The sequence below is a fragment of the Vulpes lagopus genome, chromosome 5, assembly GCF_018345385.1.
Source record: "Vulpes lagopus strain Blue_001 chromosome 5, ASM1834538v1, whole genome shotgun sequence".
Lineage (NCBI taxonomy): Eukaryota > Metazoa > Chordata > Mammalia > Carnivora > Canidae > Vulpes > Vulpes lagopus.
In genome coordinates, this window is record NC_054828.1 from 40,225,393 (window position 1) to 40,247,778 (window position 22,386).

Below are 22,386 nucleotides of genomic sequence, written 5' to 3' on the forward strand. Positions count from 1 at the left end.
CATACACACACACACACATATATATATGTCTTTTCATTCCCCTAAGAATTCTAACTTGGAAACATCTTCTGGTACACTTGAAAACTAATCCATCCAATTTATAGCATGGCCTAATTTTGTGGTTCTCAAAGGTCAGTGCTAAATAATCCTGAGAACCTTGTAAAAATACAGATTCATGTTTATAGCTCAATAGAAACCTATATTCTTATAGATAGCCTGAGAAGTATACTTGGATAATATGAAATAAATCACTTTACTTCTAAAAAAGTAACAAACTTTAAAAAAGAAGCACTGGAAAGCAAATGAGAATGCATTCTAGAGGTTGCTGCCACCACATCCCCTCTTTGGTATGGCTGGAGTACAGCTGCAATCTTCCGCAACTCCTCTCAAGAACTTTATAATCTTCAGTCCTATACACAGACATTTGAAAGCACAGGTACTGCAAAATTTTATACCAGATAATTATTAAGCATTCTGGCCATTTAAAAAATTCTAAGCTTTCCCTTCAACTTTCCTAAAATACATATGACAGAAAGTGAAATAAAGCTATAGTTACTCTAAAAAGTAAACAATTCTAAAACATTTCCCTTTCAAGTCATAGGAACATTTTTGTTTGCCTAAACTTCAAAATAATTTTTGTTGATGCATTTTAAAGTATATTGCTTAATAGGAAATTTATGAACCTGTCTCTCTGAATTTTCTCTAAGTGTTTCAATTGTTTTTTCAAGCTGAGCTTTCTCCTTCATTAGATCCTTGCTTAAATTCTGACAATTCTGAAGACTTTGCTTTTCTTGAATAATCTCATTTTCAAGAATTTCAACCTAGGGAAAAATTAAATAAAAAAACAATGTATCATTAAATATTTTACAACAGTGGAAACATGTCAAAACAAAAGATAATCTTCGAATAAAAAATTAAACACAGTTTTAATACTCAAATGGTGAAATTTAAGAACTGTGTAGAGAAATTCAAGTAATATTACATGCTAATTTTAGCAGCTGTATAAAATATGCAGACATGATTATCTTTCTTAACATGTGAATCTTTGAAGGATACATTTCTACCTCTAAATACAAAGATAAATAAAAATGAATATATGACAATTATGTGGTAAAAGAAAACTGTACAAATCTTACTTAAAGACTCTTTGAAGAGATTTATTTTTTTTTTTTTTGAAGAGATTTATAAAGTAGAATTTTAATTGCAGTCTAGTAATCTCAGCAAAGAAGGAAGAGAATATAAAAAGCATGAATGAAAGATGAGAAACAGTAATATGTTTAATGAGGAAACAAAGGTATTAGGTTTAAAATAAAAAGGAAAGAGGGAGAAAAAAAGGCTGACTTCCAGCAAATGTTTACAGTCTAGGTTTAAATTTCTTTTCAATTACACAGTTTAAAGATAAAACTAAACCAAAGAGTTGGTTCTTTGAAAGAATTAATAAAATAGATAAACCATTAGCCAGCCTTATTAAAAAAAAAGACTCAAATTAATAAAATCATGAATGAAAAAGGAGGAAATACCAAAAAAAGAGAAAGAAATAGAAATGATTTTAAAAACATATTATGAGCAGCTATACACCAATAAATTAGGCAATCTGGAAGAAATGGATGCATTTCTGGAAAACCACAAACTACCAAAACTGAAACAGGAAGAAATAGAAAACCTGAACAGGTCAATGACCAGGGAGGAAATTAAAGCAGTCATCAAAAACCTCCCAAGATACAAAAGTCCAGGGCCAGATGGCTTCCCAGGGGAATTCTATCAAATGTTTAAAGAAGAAACAATACCTATTCTACTAAAGCTGTTCCGAAAGATAGAAAGGGATGGAGTACTTCCAAACTCTTATGAGGCCAGCATCACCTTAATTCCAAAACCAAAGACCCCACCAAAAAGGAGAATTATAGACAAATATCCCTGATGAACACAGATGCAAAAATTCTCAACAAGATACTTGCCAATAGGATCCAACAATACATTAAGAAGATTATTCACCATGACCAAGTGAGATTTATCCCTGGAATGAAAGGTTGGTTCAACATTCATGAAACAATCGACGTGATAGATTGCATCAGTAAGAGAAAAAACAAGAACCATGTGATCCTCTCAATAAATGCAGATAAAGCATTTGACAAAACACAGCATCCATTCCTGATCAAAACTCTTCAGAATGTAGGGATAGAGGGAACATTCCTCAGCATCTTAAAAGCCATTTATGAAAAGCCCACAGCAAATATCATTCTCAATGGGAAACATGGGAGCCTTTCCCCTAAAATCAGGAACACGAGAGGGATGTCCACTCTCACAACTATTATTCAACATATTACTAGAAGTCCTAGCCTCAGCAATCAGACAATAACAAGAAATAAAAGGCATTCAAATTGGCAAAGAAGAAGTCAAACTCTCCCTCTTCGCAGATAACACGATACTATACATAGAAAACCCAAAAGAGTGCAGCCCAGGTGGCTCAATAGTTTAGCGCCGCCTTCAGCCTAGGGTGTGATCCTGGAGGCCCGGAATCGAGTCCCACGTGAGGCTTCCTGCATAGAGCCTGCTTCTCCTTCTGCCTGTGTCTCTGCCTCTCTCTCTCTCTCTCTCTCTCTCTGTGTGTGTGTGTGTGTGTGTGTGTGTGTGTGTGTCTCGTGAATAAATAAGTAAAATCTTAAAAAAAAAAAAAAAGAAAATCCAAAAGACTCCACCCAAGATTGTTAGAACTCATACAGCAATTCAGCAATGTGGCAGGATACAAAAATCAAAGCCCAGAAATCAGTGGCATTTCTATACACAAACAATAAGACTGAAGAAAGAGAAATTAAGGAGTCAATCCCATTTACAATTGTACCCAAAACCATCAGATACCTAGGAATAAACCTAACCAAAGAGGTAGAGGATCTATACCCTAAAAACTACAGAACACTTCTGAAAGAAATTGAGGAAGACACAAAGAGATGGAAAAATATTACATGCTCATGGATTGGAAGAATTAATACTCTGAAAATGTCAATGCTACCCAGGGCAACTTACACATTTAATGCAATCCCTATCAAAATACCATTGACTTTCTTCACAGTTGGAACAAATAATCTTAAGATTTGTGTAGAACCAGAAAAGACCCTGAATAGTCAGGGAAATTTTATTTATTTTTTATTTATTTTTATTTATTTTTATTTACTTTTATTTACATTTTTTATTTTTTAGTCAGGGGAATTTTTTTTTTTAATTTTTATTTATTTATGATAGTCACAGAGAGAGAAAGAGAGGGAGGCAGAGACATAGGCAGAGGGAGAAGCAGGCTCCATGCACCGGGAGCCTGATGTGGGATTCGATCCTGGGTCTCCAGGATCACGCCCTGGGCCAAAGGCAGGCACCAAACCGCTGCGCCACCCAGGGATCCCTAGTCAGGGGAATTTAAAAAAAGAAAAACAGAGCTGGGGGCATCACAATGCTGGATTTCAAGTTGTACTACAAAGCTGCGATCATCAAGACAGTGTGGTACTGGCACAAAAACAGACACATAGATCAATGGAATAGAACAGAGAACCCAGAAATGGGGCCTCAATTCTATGGTCAACTAATATTTAACAAAGCAGGAAAGACTATCCACTGGAAAAAGGACAGTCTCTTCAATAAATGGTGCTGGGAAAACTGGACAGCCTCGTGAAGAATGAAACTAGACCATTCTCTTACACCATACACAAAGATAAACTCAAAATGGATGAAAGATCTAAATGTGAGACAAGAATCCATCAAAATCCTAGAAGAGAACACAGGCAACATCCTTTTTGAACTTGGCCACAGCAACCTCCTACAAGATACATCTATGAAGGCAAGGGAAACAAAAGCAAAAATGAATTATTGGGACTTCATCAAGATAAAAAGCTTCTGCACAGCAAAGGAAACAGTCAACAAAACTAAAAAACAACCTACAGAATGGGAGAAGATATTTGCAAATGACATACCAGATAAAGGGATAGTATCCAAGATCTATAAAGAACTTATTAAACTCAACAGCAAAGAAACAAACAATCCAATCATGAAATGGGCAAAAGACATGAACAGAAATCTCAGAGAGGAAGACACAGACATGGCCAACAAGCACATGAGAAAATGCTCCGCATCACTTGCCATCAGGGAAATACAAATCAAAGCCACAATGAGATCCCACCTCACACTAGTGAGAATGGTGAAAATGAACAAGACAGGAAACAAATGTTGGAGAGGATGTGGAGAAAGGGGAACCCTCTTGCACTGTTGGTGGGAATGTGAACTGGTGCAGCCACTCTGGAAAACTGTGTGGAGGTTCCTCAAAGAGTTAAAAATAGAACTGCCCTACGACCCAGCAATTGCACTGCTGGAGATTTACCCAAAGATATAGATGCAGTGAAACACCAGGACACCTGCACCCCAATGTTTATAGCAGCAATGTCCACAATAGTCACACTGTGGAAGAAGACTCGGTGTCCATCGAAAGATGAATGATAAAGAAGATGTGGTCAATATACAAAATGGAATATTACTCAGCCATTAGAAACAACGAATACCCACCATTTGTTTCAACATGGGTGGACCTGGAGGGTATTATGCTGAGTGAAATAAGCCAATCGGAAAAGGACAAACATTATATGGTCTCATTCATTTGGGGAATATAAAAGATAGTGAAAGGGATCATAGGGAAAAGGAGAGAATATGAGTGGGAAATATCAGAAAGGGTGACAGAACATGAGAGACTCCTAACTCTGGGAAATGAACAAGGGGTAGTGGAAGGGGAGGTGGGCAGGGGGTTGGGGTGACTGGGTGATGGGCACTGAGGGGGGCACTTGGCGGGATGAGCACTGGGTGTTGTACTATATGTTGGCAAATTGAACTCCAATAAAAAAATACCAAGAAATAAATAAATAAATAAATAAATAAATAAAATAAAGATATGATAAAATATGTGGTTATAAAGATAAAATAGCAAATTCCAGTTTAAATTATGCCAAACCATTGATTTTCCATTATACAATATGTTCAAACCAGGTAATAAGAGAAACTAAAGATTTAGCTATATAAAATATTCCATTAAAGTTTAAATATTAATTAAATCCTTATATCAATAGTGAAGAAATCTAAGAATTTTAATAGTAAAGCAAGTAGAATTTTTCTATTTTAATATCAATGGAAGATAACCACATATGCAAAACCATCTTCCAGTAATATCTCAAAAGCATTTAGTCACAAATCTTATCCAGTTACTCAATTCAATGTAAACATGTTCAGGAAGCTTAATTATGAATCCAGTTCTCCCATTAAAGATTGAAATATATGGGTAACAATTATTTAAACTCATTTTTTGTCTTACATCAATAGAATTCAAGTGAAACATTCAGTTTACAAAAGATACCTTTCATACAATGAATTTATAAAAAAATTGCTAGAATCACTAAAAATTTGTTAGAATTCAAAGCTATCTTCAAAAATCAAATTATAATTTCCAGACTCAATTATAATGACAACCAAAATAAAACTGTTCCAAGTTCTAAATAAGCCATTCCCACCATTATACTAGTGACTGTCAAATGCTTATTAAGATCATTTGGTTAATGGATTAAAGATGATGCAAAAATGTTTTGTTTTGTTTTTACAGAAAAAAAAAGTTTTAAAAGAGTAAAAATCTGGCAAGATAATCAAGGAGTGTATTTGCATTATCTAAGGCAGTGGTTCTCAAGGCACGGTTCCAAAAAAGCAGGAAGACCATCACCTAGGAATTTCTTAGAAATGAGAATTCTTTGCCCCTACCCCATCTACCAAATCAGCAACCTATGTTGTAACAAGTCCTGAGGGTGACTCTGATGCATACTACAGGTCAAAATCGACTGGTCTAAAGGTTAGGGAGATTTTCATAACTGAGTCTAGAAACTCAGAATCTAAAGAAAAAACTAGATATGGCCAACTACATATAGAAATAAAAACGAATACATAAGGACATATGTATAAGAACATTTATTACAGTATTGTTCATTGTGCTCAAGACCCAGAAACAAAAGTGAAAGCACATATTGGGGAGCAGATGTGATGGGAGATATTCATGATAAAAATATGATGTATGCTGCCATGATACAATTCTGTTTAACTACAGTATATGTATGTGTGTATGCAGGAAGATATTCAAAAATAAATTATTTGGTCTGTTACACAGTTTGATTATTTCTGTTAAACCAAAACCTAGTTAAAATTCAAGTTTCATAGTGCCTAAATTGAGGTCCTTAAATATCATTTCCCACTAAAAGGAACAAGGGCTTTCCAGAGAAATGGATGTTTCCAGATCTGGGACAGGAAATGTTTAAGAGAGGCCTATTATGTGAAAAAGCACAGAGGCTTAAAAGAGGTACTAAGACTGTGTTATAGAGATTCAGAAAGCAGCTTGGAGCAGCTTAGAGAGGTAGGACATAAGAAAAACAAACGCTAGATTAAAACATTTCAAACATTTTTAAATCCATGAGTTCATAAAGACACTAAAACAAAAAACTCACTCATTAATTATCTCAGAGGATATGAGAGAACCAATTCACTACCAGGAAACTAGTAAATAAAGGGAAAGAATCAAAGGTTCATCCTGCTTTTTCCCTGAGAGTTCCTCAACCTAACAGTTGTTTTTCTAAGCCAATAGTTTTTAAAGAAAGTTTTTCTTACAGAAATATTCTAGCTACCAAATCAATAACAGAATCAGGACTTTGCAACCTCTGTTGAATTAAAGAATCTAAACAAACCTTTTCCATGACAACTAACATGACAAAAAGAAAGACAATGAAATATGTACCTCCTCCTGACTGAAATAGACTCCTTATCAATATTCTTACTAAAAACTCCATTTGAACCTGATTAAGTCTACAGATACAATATGACCTACTGGGAACAAAAGAACTTGTGAAGTGACACAAAAAGGATACAGTGAGCAAAATCTACACTGTGGAAAACTAGATTAAAAGACTTGGTTTCCTGAACAGAAAAATTACTAGGTAAAAAGAGTAAACCTTACACTAAAAAATACTTAACAGACATGAGTTGATTTAATGGACTGATCTTATTTTAATTCAGATTTGAACAAAATGTAAAAAAAAAAAAAAAAAAAAAGGAAATCCCAATACATTTAGAGAAAGTGAAATGCCAACCAAACTAGAAGTGTGATGTCATTATTCTTGTTTTTAAAAAAATTCCTCACTTTTTAGAGATGTATACTGAGATATTTATTGGTGAAATGATATCATGTCTAGGATTTACTTCAAAATCATCTAGTGGTTGTGGGGAAAGCACAAAGGGTAAAAAGATTAGCTCTAGTTAATAACTGTTGAGGCCGAATGAGTATAGGCGTTCATTCACTTCACTTTTATGTATGTTTGAAAATTTCCCTAAGTTAAAATAATGAGAGTACATTAAAAACTAGAAAATATATGTTCTATCACAGGGTTATTTATACTTTTACATATATTCTTTAACTTATATAAAACGGTGGAGTCTTTATTTACCTTTTTACTTAGTCTTTGATTTTCTTTTTCAATTTTCAGGATTTTGGAAGCGTTGCCTTCTGCAGAATCCATAGTACTCCGAAGTTCTTCTACAGTTTTTGTTAGAGTTTGGTTTTCCATCTCCAACTTCAGTAACCTACTTGATGTTAACTCATTCACTTCATGGCCCAAGGATTTTTGCGGTGCTATAATGATGAAATACTGTCATTGGTAAAACTACATTTACTCATTATTATTTAAAACAATGAGTGCAAATGCACTATATCACTTGGTCCTAACTTTATAAAAAATTTATAGTTATACAAAGTTAGGCACAGTGAAAAAAACAGATAAAAGAGGGATAAATCTTGAATTTTTAAATGCACCCATAAGCATTCTAGAGGAAAAAAAGTACAAAATTTAGACTAAATGGACTACAGAGTTTCAGTTCTAGTTCCTTGAAAAACTGCTTGACAATGTCTCTTTAACCTCAGTGAATCTTAGGTTACTTGTACAGAATATAGTTATTCTGTGAGTCTCAAGAGTATCCCGTGATTCACATAAGAAGTACAAAGCCTAGGGCAGCCCCGGTGGCTCAGCGGTTTAGTGCCGCCTTCATTCAGCCCAGGGCCTGATCATGGAGACCCAGGATCGAGTCCCACATCGGGCTCCCTGCATGGAGCCTGCTTTTCTCTCTGCCTGTGTCTCTGCCTCTCTCTCTCTCTCTGTCTCTCATGAATAAATAAAATCTTAAAAAAAAAAGTGTAAAAAGAAAAAAAGTACAAAGCCTATCCTATGCCACATTTTCAAAATTAAAGGAAGTCAGTCTAAGGGAAACAAATTCCTAATTTCCTAATCCTGATTCTAAGAAAGGCGACAGTATACACTGGTCACCTTGAAAAGGTCTTTCTCTATTGAAGAATCCCTGCTAAACCTGAATGTAAAAAAGCAACATGTATGCCATTTTGCCAAAAAAATCTTATTTCTAAATAGATTTTAGTATAATTACTTTTTTTAAAGAAAACTCAGTTTCTAGTTCTACATATGATGTAAGCCAAAAAATTATTTTTAATAATCCTATAGAAGATTCATTAAATATTCTGATGATATAAAAATTAGGATTTAAAATGAAATATGGTACCTAGAATTCATCTTGAAACCCGAGATTTCAGGAAGAGAAATGGAGAAGTATGGGAAGGCATTCTAGGTTCGTCTATTTCTGGTATGTTAGAAATTTTCAATCATTAAGTAGAGAAACACACAAATACACACACACATAAAACAAGATATTGCTAACAAGCATATAAGCATATGTTTTTTCAAAATTAGGTATGGTAAGATATTCCTCAGACTGTAAGTAAAGAAAGCCTCCATTCTTATTTCTAGCTTTTGTTCTAGTTAGCATACTATTATTCTTTAATTAAAAGCTGGTACAAACAATAGTCACTGACTTTTTAAATTACATTAGTTGTCTAAGCCTTCTTCAGTAAAACTTTACTTCATGATCTGTAGTCATGCATTTCAATTAAACAAGATTAGACTACAATATTCAAGATAGCTTAGTAATACTTTCAACACTATGACTGCATTTTTTTTTTTTAAAGATCTATTTATTCATGAGAGACAGAGAGAGGCAGAGACACAGACAGAGGGAGAAGTAGGCTCTATGCAGGGAGCCTGACGAGGGACTCGATCCTGGATCTCCAGGATCACACCCTGCGCTAAAGGCGGCACTAAACCGCTGAGCCTTCCAGGCTGCCCTCTGACTATATTTCAAAGATGCTTCAGGTTAGACTATAAAGAATTTAAAAGGATGCTTACAACACATTTTTTTCAAGTAATCTCTACACGCAATGTGGGGCCCAAGATCAAGAGCTGCATGTCCTACTGACTGAGCCAGCCAGATGCCCCCTTATAACACATTTTTAACAATATGGGAGACTGCTTACATTATCATCTTTGGTGTAAAAAGAACCTAAATTGTATATGTTCATCTGATATCTAAAACATCTATTTGCGTGTAGAAACATTTTGAAGCACATGTTTTGAAATGTAAAAAGTGACTGCAGAAATTATTAGTGACTTTGATTTCTTCTTCTTCTTTTATTTTTTAAAAAGATTTTATTTATTTATTCATGATAGATAGAGAAAGGTAGAGACACAGGCAGAAGGGAGAAGCAGGCTCCATGCCGGGAGCCTGATGCGGGACTCGATCCTGGGACTCCAGGATCGCACCCTGGGCCAAAGGCAGGCGCCAAACCGCTGAACCCCAAAGGATCCCCAATTTCTTTTTTTATTTTTCCACATTTTACAAATTTTCTGGAAAGTAATTCCCTTGTATAGTTTCAAAACAAAACAAAACAAAACACCACCATCACACCACATTAAAACAAGTATTCAGGTCTATGATCCCAGCTAAGATGAACTGCAAAACTGGGATGATGATGATGATGACAAAAATAATAATACACATTCAAGTGCCTACCATTTACCAGGTATTTTATTAATGGTTTCATAAGTAGTAATGATTCAATCTTGGCAATAATGTCCAAGGTACATACCATTATTGGTCCCACATAACAGATGAAGAAACTCTTAACAGTATAACACTAACTAGTAGTAGAAAACATTTAAGTCTGAATTATTTTCTTAATAACTCAATTCACAAAAAATACAATTAAAAAGTTCCACAAATATTTTAAGTAACACATCTCAGCAAATTCACTGGCTGAGTATTAGCACTTACTCACTGTATTATCACTGTGTAGTGAATTTACATGGGGTCCCAGTATTTGGAATTAGGTTCCCATGTGTAAATTTATCAAAAGCCTAACGGTAATAAATATGACAAGCCATGTGTAGAAGTAATTATTCTGTAAGCACCAGACTATAAGCTCTCTCAGACCTATGTCAACCTCACTCCACTATATCCTCAGGGCCTGGTATAGTATTTTACATATGGTAGATGCTTAATAAGTATCTGGAAAGAAATAAAGAGGGTGAAATAAGCTAACATTGGGTAACTGAGGAATTATAGAACTAATCTAATTGAAATAAATGGGACATGGGCATAACTTCAATAAAGTAAATCAGTATTAGTATACTCAAACCTATAACCCAAACAAGGAAAAAGGACTCAAAAGTTAAAAACTTATCTGGGGGTCTTTCATTATCTCTAGGGTAAAACTGGGCTGGACTGGTTGATAGGTATAGTGCTAAAATGGAGTATATATATTGATGAAAGTAGCCATGAAGATCTTTAACTTTCTTTACATGGCTACATACTGACCTAAGAATCTTCCCATGTTATAACTTCCCGTTTAAGTTTGTCTATAGTTAAAGAACCGGCTGACCAGCTTAATATGACTTTTCTATCAAGTGGATAGCTTTCTTTCCTTAAAGAAATTAATAAACTAGCATCCCAGCTTCCTGAGATGTTAATACAAAACAGTACCTAAACAACTGATCAAATCTGTTACTGTGTTCATAAAGTTGAGTTATAAGATGTGCAAAGATAAGGACCAGACCCAGGAACATGGAAATGAACATATTACTCTGTGTAATCATACCTAGGGAGATATCTGGCCTCCTAGACATCTCCAGCAGGGGAAAATAAATAATTTTTTAAAAACATCAGAAAATATAAGCATAAAAAAAAGAAAGAAAGAAAACATAAGCATAAATACAACTTCACGTAAACAAAAAAATACTGGGAGTACCTTCAGAAAGTTCGCTAGTTCTGGATATTTGTTCTAGCTCCCAGCCAAGATGTAATGATTCATCCATACTTTGTTTCTGTGCCATTTCCAAGGTCATATTTTCTTCCATTAATTCTTCAATCTTTTTTCTATCCATATCACGTTCCTTTTTTATTATCAGGGAATAGGAAGAGAAATGAAAGCTAACAGTACAATTTCAAGCTAAATATTCTATTACTTTATAACTTTTATTTATAAGAAATTGAAAAATATGAGGATAAAAAAATAGGATAAATTCTGAGTTCCTTAAAATTTTCAGTTTATAAAATAATCAGTTATAATTATATAATAATCAGTTATAATTATTAATACTGGTCACTATTTTGATCAGGAGTCTCATATCCCATTTTTTAAGATTTTATTTTTAAGTAATCTCTATACTCAAAATGGAGCTCAAACTCACAACCCCAAGATCAAGAGTTCACAGGCTCCACTGACTGAGTCTGCCAGGCACCCTGTCTGATATCGTTTTTAAGTGATCAATCCTTAGAGACACTGTAAACTCTTCAAGTATTTCAATATATTTAGTAATAGAGTAAATGATTTTTGACTCAGTGCTAAATGTTAGCAACTAGGGTTTTTAAAAATTTTTTCAAAAGATTTTATTTCTTTGAAAGAGAGAGAGCAAGCATGCAGGAGCAGAAGGAGGGGCAGGGGGAGAGGGAGACAGAGAAGTAGACTCCCTGCTGAGCAAGGAGCCTGACATGGGGACTCAATCCCAGGATCCTCAGATCATGACTGAGCCAAAGTCAGACACTGAACTGACTGACCACCCAGGCACCCCTAGCAAATAGTTTTATTTCTATATTTTAAAGGCATGCTTACATAATAGCTAATAAGAGTTTCTTTTTTTTTTTCAAAAAAAGACAAAATGAATAATGAATACCATTCTGTAACAAAAACAGAAATTTGTACTATTCCTGTTTTTATAAAGAATTGGAAGTATCCAATTTATTTAGCTACCTCTTGTCTGTTAAAGCCACAGGAGATGGTCATCACTGTCATGGGGAATCAGATGATCTGAGAGATTTCCTTAGAGGCCATGCAACATCAACCTTACAGTACTTACCATTTCCATATCATGCAGTTTAGCCTTTAGTTGTAAATTCTCTTTTTCTAATTCATGCAATTTATCAGAACGAGCTCTAGTTCCTTCTAATTGATCTTCCAACATGGTTTTTGTTTCTAATAAGACTTGATTGTCTTCTTTTAATTCCTACAAAAATTTTAAATAGCCTTTATCACAAATATGTTAATATCTCTTAATTTTTCAAAGCTCTTAAAGACAAAAAAAACCTTTATTGTGAAATAAGACATTAAGCTGTCTTTATCAAAAGTTCTTTATGCAAGAGTGAAAGCTACTGAATAAGAGAGATACAGTTGATGTTTTTCCTGGTTTCATTTTTTTCCCTCAGAAGTTAAGCTATTATGCAAACATAATACTTAGTACTTATACTAGGATGAGTAACACTGCTATAATTTCACATAAAATTGTCAGGGTATATTTAAATTTCTTAGTCACACGAATAAGGAACAAAATACAAGTAATCTTCCTGCTATTTAAGACACAAATCTTCATAGAATCAGGGCTAATCTTTTTTTCCTGAAATAGATTTTTTTTAAAAGACTTTATTTATTTATTCATGAGAGACACACATAGAAAGGCAGAGATACAGCCAGAGTTCTGGAGAAGCAGGCTCCATGCAAGGACATGGGACTCGATTGTGGATCGATGGGACTCGTCTCCAGGATCACGCCCTGGGCTGAAGGTGGCGCTAAACCACTAAGCCATCAGGGCTGCCCTTTCCTGAAATAGATTTAAAGATTTCTCTCTACTTAAACTATAACTTGAAAGTGAAGGGTTGGGTTTTTGAGTAAAATACCAATACTTGAGCTAAGACTCACAGAGATCATAAACCAAGACTCTATCAATAAATATTTCATATCAGCATCTTGAGAAAATGCTTAAAATCTATGTATGTTTTAATGATGTATTCACAAATCTGTCTTGCTAAACCATATGCCTGTGGTTTATAAAGTCAAAACAAAGTATATTAAAACAGTGGCATTTATAAGGATCTCTTAACAGTTCCATACATATAACATTTAAATAAATGGCAAAGAATTAATAGCTACCTTGTCTTTGCTATCTACTGGGCCTGTTTTCTGGTAACTTTCAGGCTAAAATGTTCTAACTACTTTGTCTCAAAATATTTTCACTTCTTGATTTTCCATACTACTACTTTCTTATCACCATACTGAAACTGATGAAACTCCTCTGTTTGCAGAAATGAAGAAATTAACTTAGAAAGAAAAACAGAATGTAGAAGCAAGGATTGTCAAATTCTTGCAGTCAAACTCAACCTCCTGCAACACCAAACTGCAACCATTAAGTAAGGAATTGTCTTTTCTACACACACACGCACACACACACACATACACACACACATACATACATATATTAGGGGGAGAGAGTGCCTTCATTAATCTTAGTTTAGTATTCAGAATTTATCAATGATCAGAAACATGCTTTGCTTTTATTATAGAAACAAGTTTGAAATTAGTAGAAGTATGTATTTTGACTATGAGGGAAGGACTTCAAGTCTTCCTCACCTATAATGCTAAATAAAAGAATGAAAGAACTCCAAACAGTTCCATAAAATTAATAATGTCCAGAGATCCCTTTTTACAAGTATAAGCAATATGCTAATCTACCATTAAATAAGCACCACAGTATTTATAATTTGTTCAGCATTCCCAAAAGTTTCTTTAAGTTTCACTACATGCATTTTTAAGTGCATGTTGAAAAACCTAACTTTTAAACAAAATAATTATGAACAGTTTAAATTATGCAACATACCTCAACTCTTGCCTTATAAAATTCAATATCATGTAGTCTTTCTTTATATCTGCTGACTTCACTTTCAAGCTTATCCACTCTGATTGCTTTCTCTCGAAGTGCGTCTAATTCATCTCGGTACATTCTAGCAGAACGAGCATCCGAAAGCAAATTCATGTTCTAAATATAAATAAATATTAACATTTTAAATATTTTTTAAAAGGTTTTATTTATTTATTTGAGAAAGAGAGAGAGAGTGTGCAGGGAGGAGGGGCAGCAGGAGAAGGAGAAGCAGACTCCTTGCTGAGCAGAGTCCCAGGCCCGGCTCAATCCCAGGACCCTGGGATCAGGACCTAAGCTGAAGGCAGATGCTCAAAAGATGAGCCACCCAGGCACCCCTAGTATTTTAAATATTATTCTCTATTTTCAAATTGATAATCTCTGGTTATACAACTCAATTAACTAAAAAAAAAAAACCAAAAAAGTAAAATTGTGAATTTTATGGTATGTAATCTATATCTCAATTAAGCTGTTTTTTAAAATGAACAGATATAAAAAAGCTACTGATGACGGCCAGTACTGACAACTGCTATACCTTGGCCAGGGGCTGCACTACCAACCTGGGCAGCTTCACCAATGCAACTTCTGAGGCCATTTCTAAGATCTATAGCTATCCCATCTCTACCTCTGGGAAGAGGCCGTGTTCATCAAGTTTCCCTACCAGGAATTCACTAACCATTTTGTACAGACCGATACCAGAATCTCCGGGCAGAGGACCCAGGCTCCAACTGTGGCTATCACATAGTTTTATACAATAAAAATTACATGAGTTAAATCTTGTTAAAAATAAATAAATGAAATAAAATGGGAAGATATATGAAGCCTTTTTTAAAAAATCAGGAACGTAAATTATTTTAAAATATGTTTATATGTAAATGCAAACATGCTTACAAACAAATTCTAAAATAATGATCATTACTTAGGAATATAAAAACTACTCAGGATTTTTAAAAATAGGTTATGTCTAGTTAACATAACCATGTGCAATTAATTTAAGGTGCAAAATTTAACTTTAAAATGCAGGATAGTGAAAACACAGAAGAAGCAAACTGTATTAATAAAGTTGCTCATTAGTTACTTTAGAGAAATTGTGTTTCTATCCAGATATGTCATAACATACCAAAATCCTGTTGAGTTTTTCTAAACTTTCAAGTGAATGATTAATTGCATATGATTAGTGTTTATCTTAATAACATTTAAGACAAACATAAAAAAATTCAACCTTTAAACGCTCTCTCATAATCTTTTAGAACAAATTATCAAAGTATGACCCAGGGACATCTGTGCATCCCAGTTCATGAGGTCAAAACCATTTTCGTAATAATACTAAAACATTATTTGTTTTTTTATTTTCATTTCTCACGAGGGCGCAGTGGAGTTTTCTTGAGGCTACGTGGCATGTGATATAATAGATTCAAAAACAGATATGTAAAAACATATGAGAACTTAGTCTTTAATTAAACCAGGCATTAACGAGATTGAAAAAATGAATTAAAAAAAGAGATATGCAAAAATGTAAAAGATATCATTCTTTTAATTTTTTTGGAAAATAATGGTTATAAAGCATATAGTTTTATGTTAACATGTTAATAGGTTGAGTATTATTTTTAAATTAATATTTTTAAAACTCTAAGCTTTAACTTCAAATATAGAAAATAACAGTAAATATAATCCACATTAAACAATCCTCATTAATTTTTAACAGTAGAAAAAAGCCTTGAGACCAAAAAGATTGAGAACCACTATTTTACAGGGAGTACACATACAAAAAAACCATGCTACAAAGAAGCAGTATAATAGCAGCCGCAGCATATATATAGAAATGAAGATTAGGATTCCCAGTCTCATTCCTCTAGAAAGGTTCCAGTTTAGGTTCCTCCATTTAAAACAGCAAGTTAGGGGAAGTAAGGAGAAGAAATAATAGTCTAGTGCCACCACAATCCTTATTATTTATGGGTAAAAGACGATGTCATGCACTACCTTCAAATAAAAATGAAACATCACAAACATTAAAAAAAGTGAATTCTTAAACAATCTTGGTTCAAGATGAAAAAAAAACCACACAGCTTTAGTAAAATAAAAGTAATTTTTGAAAGGTAAAAATTTTTATCTTATTTAAAGGAAAAGAGTAAAAAATTAAAAAGCATTCTGTCATCTGTATATTAATGTAAAGTACTATCTGAGACCAGAGGCCTAGGGAGATACACATAAAGCAGCACAGTTTACAGTTGAGATGTTCCAGCTTCCACGCCCACAGAAGCCAAATACATAAAAAAAGAAACCTGAATTATTCCAGCCCTAAGAGACTCTTTTGAATTTCAGCAGTTTGAATAGCACTGACACAGAAAAAGGAAAATCCAAAGACTGATTTCCAGTTTGGGCTCCAACAGTTTTTAACAGAAGCTTCAGTAACCTCATAAAACATTAAGGTAAAGGTTATAAATTATAAGCAGAAAAATCAATTTCCAATTACTTACTGGTCCCATATAATAAAAGTTTCAGGTACAAACCTCTTGTTGTAACCTTTTTAATTCTATTTCCATTTGTTCAAGTTCTTGTTTACAGTCCAACAATTGTTCAGTCTTTTCTTCCCTAAATGAGAAAATTATTTAAATAATCAGTTTACTATTTTTGAAAACCATGATCATTATCTGCATTAATATCAATGTATTATCAACGCTGAATACCTAGTCGAAAATCCTATTAGCCATATGCTAACCCAGAGGAAAATTACAAAGAAATGGGTATTAGGAACACATATGATTAGATGTCAACAATCAGACTCCCCCTTAAAATTCCCCAAAGACTAATAACCTTAATGACTGATGTCCTCACAGTTCATAATGTAGTTTTCTCTCTTCATTTTTCCTGCCACCTCCCACTCTCACTCTCCTTTTTGTCTTTTTCTCTCATCAAAGACAAATACACTTGGGAGAGTTTTTAAGCTAGGCACTACTATCTGGATCTGAGTCTTAAAAGGATCTCCACAGTTTCAACGTTTGCAGTGGCCTAAAGGACAGTATACACAGCTACACAGATACATAAAACCTTTATATTCCTATTGGTTTCTTCCCTGTAGTCTATCAAATTTCTCCTATGCTTTTCTTTCCTCTTACAGTACTTTACTTCTCCCATTTTCTATCTCCGTTTCAGAGCCAACCTGCTCAAACTTGAGTTTCCATTCACTAACTCTACTTATTCACCTTCTGTTCTTTAATTAAAAAAAGGTAAATGTTCATTGTATAAAACAATTCATAGCTGACATTGCATCATACCTGTATTTTTTATTTTTGAGAAACACATTTTTAAATGGAGAAATAGTCCCTTTGTAAATTCCATTTTTCACTGTAATAAACCTCAGTGTACATAAAACATTGTATGTTTAGGGGCACCTGGCTGGCTAAGCTGAAAAAGCACACAATGCTTGAACTCAGGGTCATGAGTTCAAACGTCACACTGGGTATACTTTAACTTAAAAAACAACCCCAGCCCCCCACCACCAAAAAACCCTGTGTCAGGCCAGATTTCTAAAAGTACATTACATGTTTAAAGGTTCTTAATATACGCTGTCAAACTGCCCTCCGGAAAGGTCATTAGCAATTTATAATGCAACCAGCAGAGGATAAAAGGGTGTATATGAGAAACAATTTAATAACTGAAAAATGCTGTTGTTATTCTAATTTGCATTTATTTGAATACTAAGAACCTGGAAGAAATGGGTAAATTCCTAAAAATATATAAACTACTAAGACTGAAACAGGAAGAAATAGAATACTCGAACAGACTGATAACCCAGCAAAGATTGAATTGATAATCAAAAAACTAAAAAAAACAAAACAAAAGTCCAGGGCTAGATGGCTTCATAGGCAAATCTACCAAACATTTACAAAAGAGTTAATACCGGTTCTTCTTAAACTATTCCAAAAAACAGATTCGTTCTATGAGGCGAGCATTATCCTGATACCAGAACCAGATAAAGAATCCACTAAAAAAACAAAACTACAGGCCAATATCCCTGATGAACATGGATGGAAAAATTCTCAAAAAAATACCTGCAAACTAAATCCAATGATACAAAAAAAGAATCATTCAACACAATCACGTGGGATTTATTCCTTGCAACCCTCAACATAATAAAGACCCTATATGAAAAACCCAGTGAACATCATGCTCAGTGGGGAAAACAGGAACAACTCAGGGATGTCTACTCTCACCACTGTTATTCAACACAGTACTGGAAGTCCTAGCCACAGCAATCAGAAAAAACACCAAACATGAATAATCCAATTAAACAACAGACAGAAGACATGAATAGACATTTTTCCAAAGAAGACATCCAGATGGCCAAAAGACACAGGAAAAGATGCTCAACATCACTCATGATCAGGGAAAACAAATCCAAACTACAAGGAGATAGCACCTTACACCTGTCAGAATGGCTAAAATCAAAAGCACAAGAAACAACAGGTGTTGGCAAGGATGTGGAGAAAGGGGAACCCTTTTGCACTGCTGGTGGGAATGCAAACTCTGGAAAATAGCATGGAGGTTCCTCAAAAAGTGAAAGATACAAACACCCTATAACCCAGCAAATACTACTCAATACTAGTAGGTATTTACTCAAGGAATACAAAAATACTAATTCAAAGGGATACATGCACCCCAACGTTTAGAGCAGCATTATCTACAAAAACCAAACTATGGAAACAGCCCAAATGTTCATCGACTGATGAATGGATAAAGAGGATGTGGCGTGTGTGTGTGTGTATCACAGAGTACTGCTCAGCTATAAGAAAGAATGAAGTCTTGCCATTTGCAAGGACATGAATGAAGTTAGAGAGTATTATACTAAGTGGAATTTAAGCAACAAAACAAATGAGCAAGCGGGGGGAAAGAAAGGCAAATCAACGGTTACTAGAGGGGATGTGGGTAAGGGAATGGATAAAATAGGTGATGGGGATTAAGGAGTGCGCTTCTTGTGATGAGCACCAGGTGATGTATGGAAGTGTTAAATTACTATACTGTACATCTGAAACTCATATAACACTGTATGTCAACTAAAGGGAATTTAAATAAAAACTTTTTTAAAAGTTATTACCTTTATGATTTATAAGACATTTCTTATAAATATTTCTTCATAGACTATGGAGTGCTTTTTTTTAATAATTTAAAACGAATTTTATTTTTTATTATGGTAACATATGTTTAACAAAAAACTGCAATTTTAATCATTTTAAGTGACATTTTAGTAGCAAATTACAAGGTTTTTAAACTATCACTACTATCTATTCCCAAATCTTTTTCATCATCCCAAACTGAAATTCTGTCTTCATTAAGTAGTAACTCTCGGATTCCACTGTACAACCAGCTCCTAACTCTAATCTACTAATCTCTGAATTTGCTTTTAAAATTTAAATGGCATCAAAAAATATGTGTCCCTTGTATCTGGCTTATTTCATTTAGCAAATTATTTTCAGGGCTCACTCATGTTAGAGCAGGTATTAGAATTTCATTATTTTTATGGCTGGAGAATATTCCGTTGTATACTTACAGCACATTTTATTTAACAACCTGTTCATGGACACTTAGGTTGTTTCCACCTTTTGGCTATCAGGAGTAATACTGCAATGAACAATGCATACAGGTTATCTCTTTTGAATCTGTTTCAATTTTGGAGGGATGTATCTAGATGAGGAAATACTAAGTCATATGAAAATTATATGGTTACGATTTTTTTTTAATTTTTATTATTATTATTATTTATTTACGAGAGTCACAGAGAGAGAGAGAGAGAGAGAGAGAGAGAGAGAGGCAGAGACACAGGCAGAGGGAGAAGCAGGCTCCATGCACCGGGAGCCCGATGTGGGATTCGATCCCGGGTCTCCAGGATCGCGCCCTGAGCCAAAGGCAGGCGCCAAACCGTTGCGCCACCCAGGGATCCCCTATGGTTACGATTTTGAAGAATATTGAAATGCTTTTATTTTTTCTGGATGTTAACATATTTAACATCTTTTGTACAAATAGAGGAACCATTTCTTTTATAAATACTTCTTTGGCTTTTGTGCAAAGTTTTTCCCCATCTAGAGAAAAAATACCTACTCATTTATTTCTTCCTGTTACTTTCGTCATTATTTTATTTTTTACATTTACTTCTTTAATCCACCTGAAGCTCACTTTGGTGTATGCAAAATATGAGTTTAAATAATTTTTGCAGAAAAGTTATCCATGAGTTCCAGTCTCAAAATAAATAATTCCTTTTTACCTCCATTTGACCATTCTATCCATAACAATAAGGCTTCCATCCACACTTCCCTATTAATAGTTTTTCATAGAGTCAATTACCTCCTTACTAATGAACCCAATGGCTTATTTTTGGACCTTTTGAAGAATCTGAAATGATTACCTCATTTCTTCTTGACACTCTGTCTCCTTTGACTTCATGGAAGTTCTTCTACTCTCCCTCTACAGATAATTCTCTGACCTTTTTGCTGATTTCATATTTTGTGCCCATCTTTTGGTTAACAATTATCAAGCTCTTAAAATCTGTGGTAGGCATATTTGCTAAGCACTTTATACTTTGCCAAGCACTTAGTCCCCACAAGAGCCTCTAAAGAAAGAGTAGCAATGATGGTAGCTTATATTTATTTGAGCACTTATGTATTAGACACTGTTCACTTTAGATACTTGCCTCACATTACAACACTACAGTAGGCACACTTGTTATTTCTACTTAATGGGCTAGCAAGCCAAGAGCCTTAGAGAGATTCAGTAACTTGGCAATAGTCACTCAGTTAAGTTAAGTCACTCAGTTATTGAGCCAGGATGCATATTCAGGCGAATGCCTCCAAATCTCATGCCCTTGGATCATCTGCTGTATCTTTCTAGCGTATATATTAGTATAACTCTCATTTTATGTATAAAGAAACTGAGCAACATAGCTAAGAAATGGTGAAGTCTGCTCTTAACTTTAACACCTTTTTAAATGTTTGTATTCTTTAGGTTACATCCTTTTCATTCTTTATGTTCTCGTTCACTTCCAAGATTTCAAATACTATGTATATGCTGTTATTATTCTGCATCAGTACACTAATGATCCCAAATCTCTATTCCACACAATGGACTAGACAGTCAATTATTCAACGATTATCTCCATAGAGATATCTCAAAGGTATCTCAAATTAAATGTCAAAAACTAAACTTGTTTCTTACTTTAATATTACTCATTTCTTTTATATTCCCTGTTGGAGTGAATGGTATCATCATCTAAATAGACACTGGTTATAAAAAACTAGGAAATTTACCCAAGACCCTGCCTTCTCCCTTACTTCTTCTCCAACCTCATTTTTATAAACCTTAAATCAGGTCCACATAATTTTTGTGTGGACTATCCTTCAAACTACCTCCGCACTGTCATCAGAATTTATTTTTTCAATGTGACCATTCACCAAGAGTCAACCACTAGGGCTAGCATCTCTTCATTAAAACATAAAATGGATCTTGTTATTCTCCTATTCAAAGTATCTTCAATTGGTTCCCACTGTTTAAAGTACAAACTTTTGAGCACTGCATATAAGACCTTGCATGTATCCACACCATCATTTTCAACTTCATTTCTTGTGATGCTTGTCCATACAGCCTACTGAACTTGTTGCAGTTCCTTCTGCTTAGAATATCCAATTGAGCCTTTTCAACCTAGTAAATGCCTAACATCAGCTGGAAAGGTAACTATCTCTATGAAATCTTCCTGACACCACTTCCCTTTTTTCTTCCAAGTCAGAAATGACCAAAACTCCTTTGAGTTTAGCTGCAGGCTATACTGACTTCTAATTTCACATTATATCACTTAATCTGTTTAAACGTTTATCTCACACTTCAATTTTAAAATGGGCAAAGGATCTGAATAGACCTTTCTCCAAAGAAGATATACAAAAACGGTCAACAGCATATGACAAGATGTTCTCAACATTACTAGTCGTTAGGGAAATGCAAATTGAAACCACAATGAGATAGCCCTTCACATCCACTAGAATGCCTATAATCAAAAGGGTATACAGTAATAAGTATTGGTGATGATATGGAGAAACTGAAGCCCTCACACATTGCTGGTGGGAATGTAAAAAGGTGCAGCCAACTTGTTTGACAATTATTCAAAAGGTTAAACATAGTGCTACATCAGGAACCAGGATTTCCACTCCTCAGTATATACCAAGAAAACTAAAAACCTATGTCCATACAAAAATGTGCACAGCAA

At 34.3% G+C, this 22,386-nt stretch overlaps 1 protein-coding gene across 3 annotated transcripts in view; it reads right to left on the reverse strand.

The window, feature by feature from the left end:
• The window catches only part of CCDC88A (coiled-coil domain containing 88A), a 133,356-nt gene that overhangs the window by 44,378 nt on the left and 66,592 nt on the right, over positions 1 to 22,386 (reverse strand). For all 3 annotated transcript variants that reach the window (XM_041755671.1, XM_041755670.1, XM_041755669.1), the window contains exons 9-14: positions 16,649 to 16,730; positions 14,100 to 14,258; positions 12,309 to 12,455; positions 11,201 to 11,345; positions 7,503 to 7,687; positions 684 to 821 (exon numbers count right to left, since the gene is read on the reverse strand). In XM_041755671.1, the coding sequence (XP_041611605.1) occupies positions 684 to 821; positions 7,503 to 7,687; positions 11,201 to 11,345; positions 12,309 to 12,455; positions 14,100 to 14,258; positions 16,649 to 16,730 (856 nt within the window). The remainder of the gene's footprint in view (positions 1 to 683; positions 822 to 7,502; positions 7,688 to 11,200; positions 11,346 to 12,308; positions 12,456 to 14,099; positions 14,259 to 16,648; positions 16,731 to 22,386) is intronic.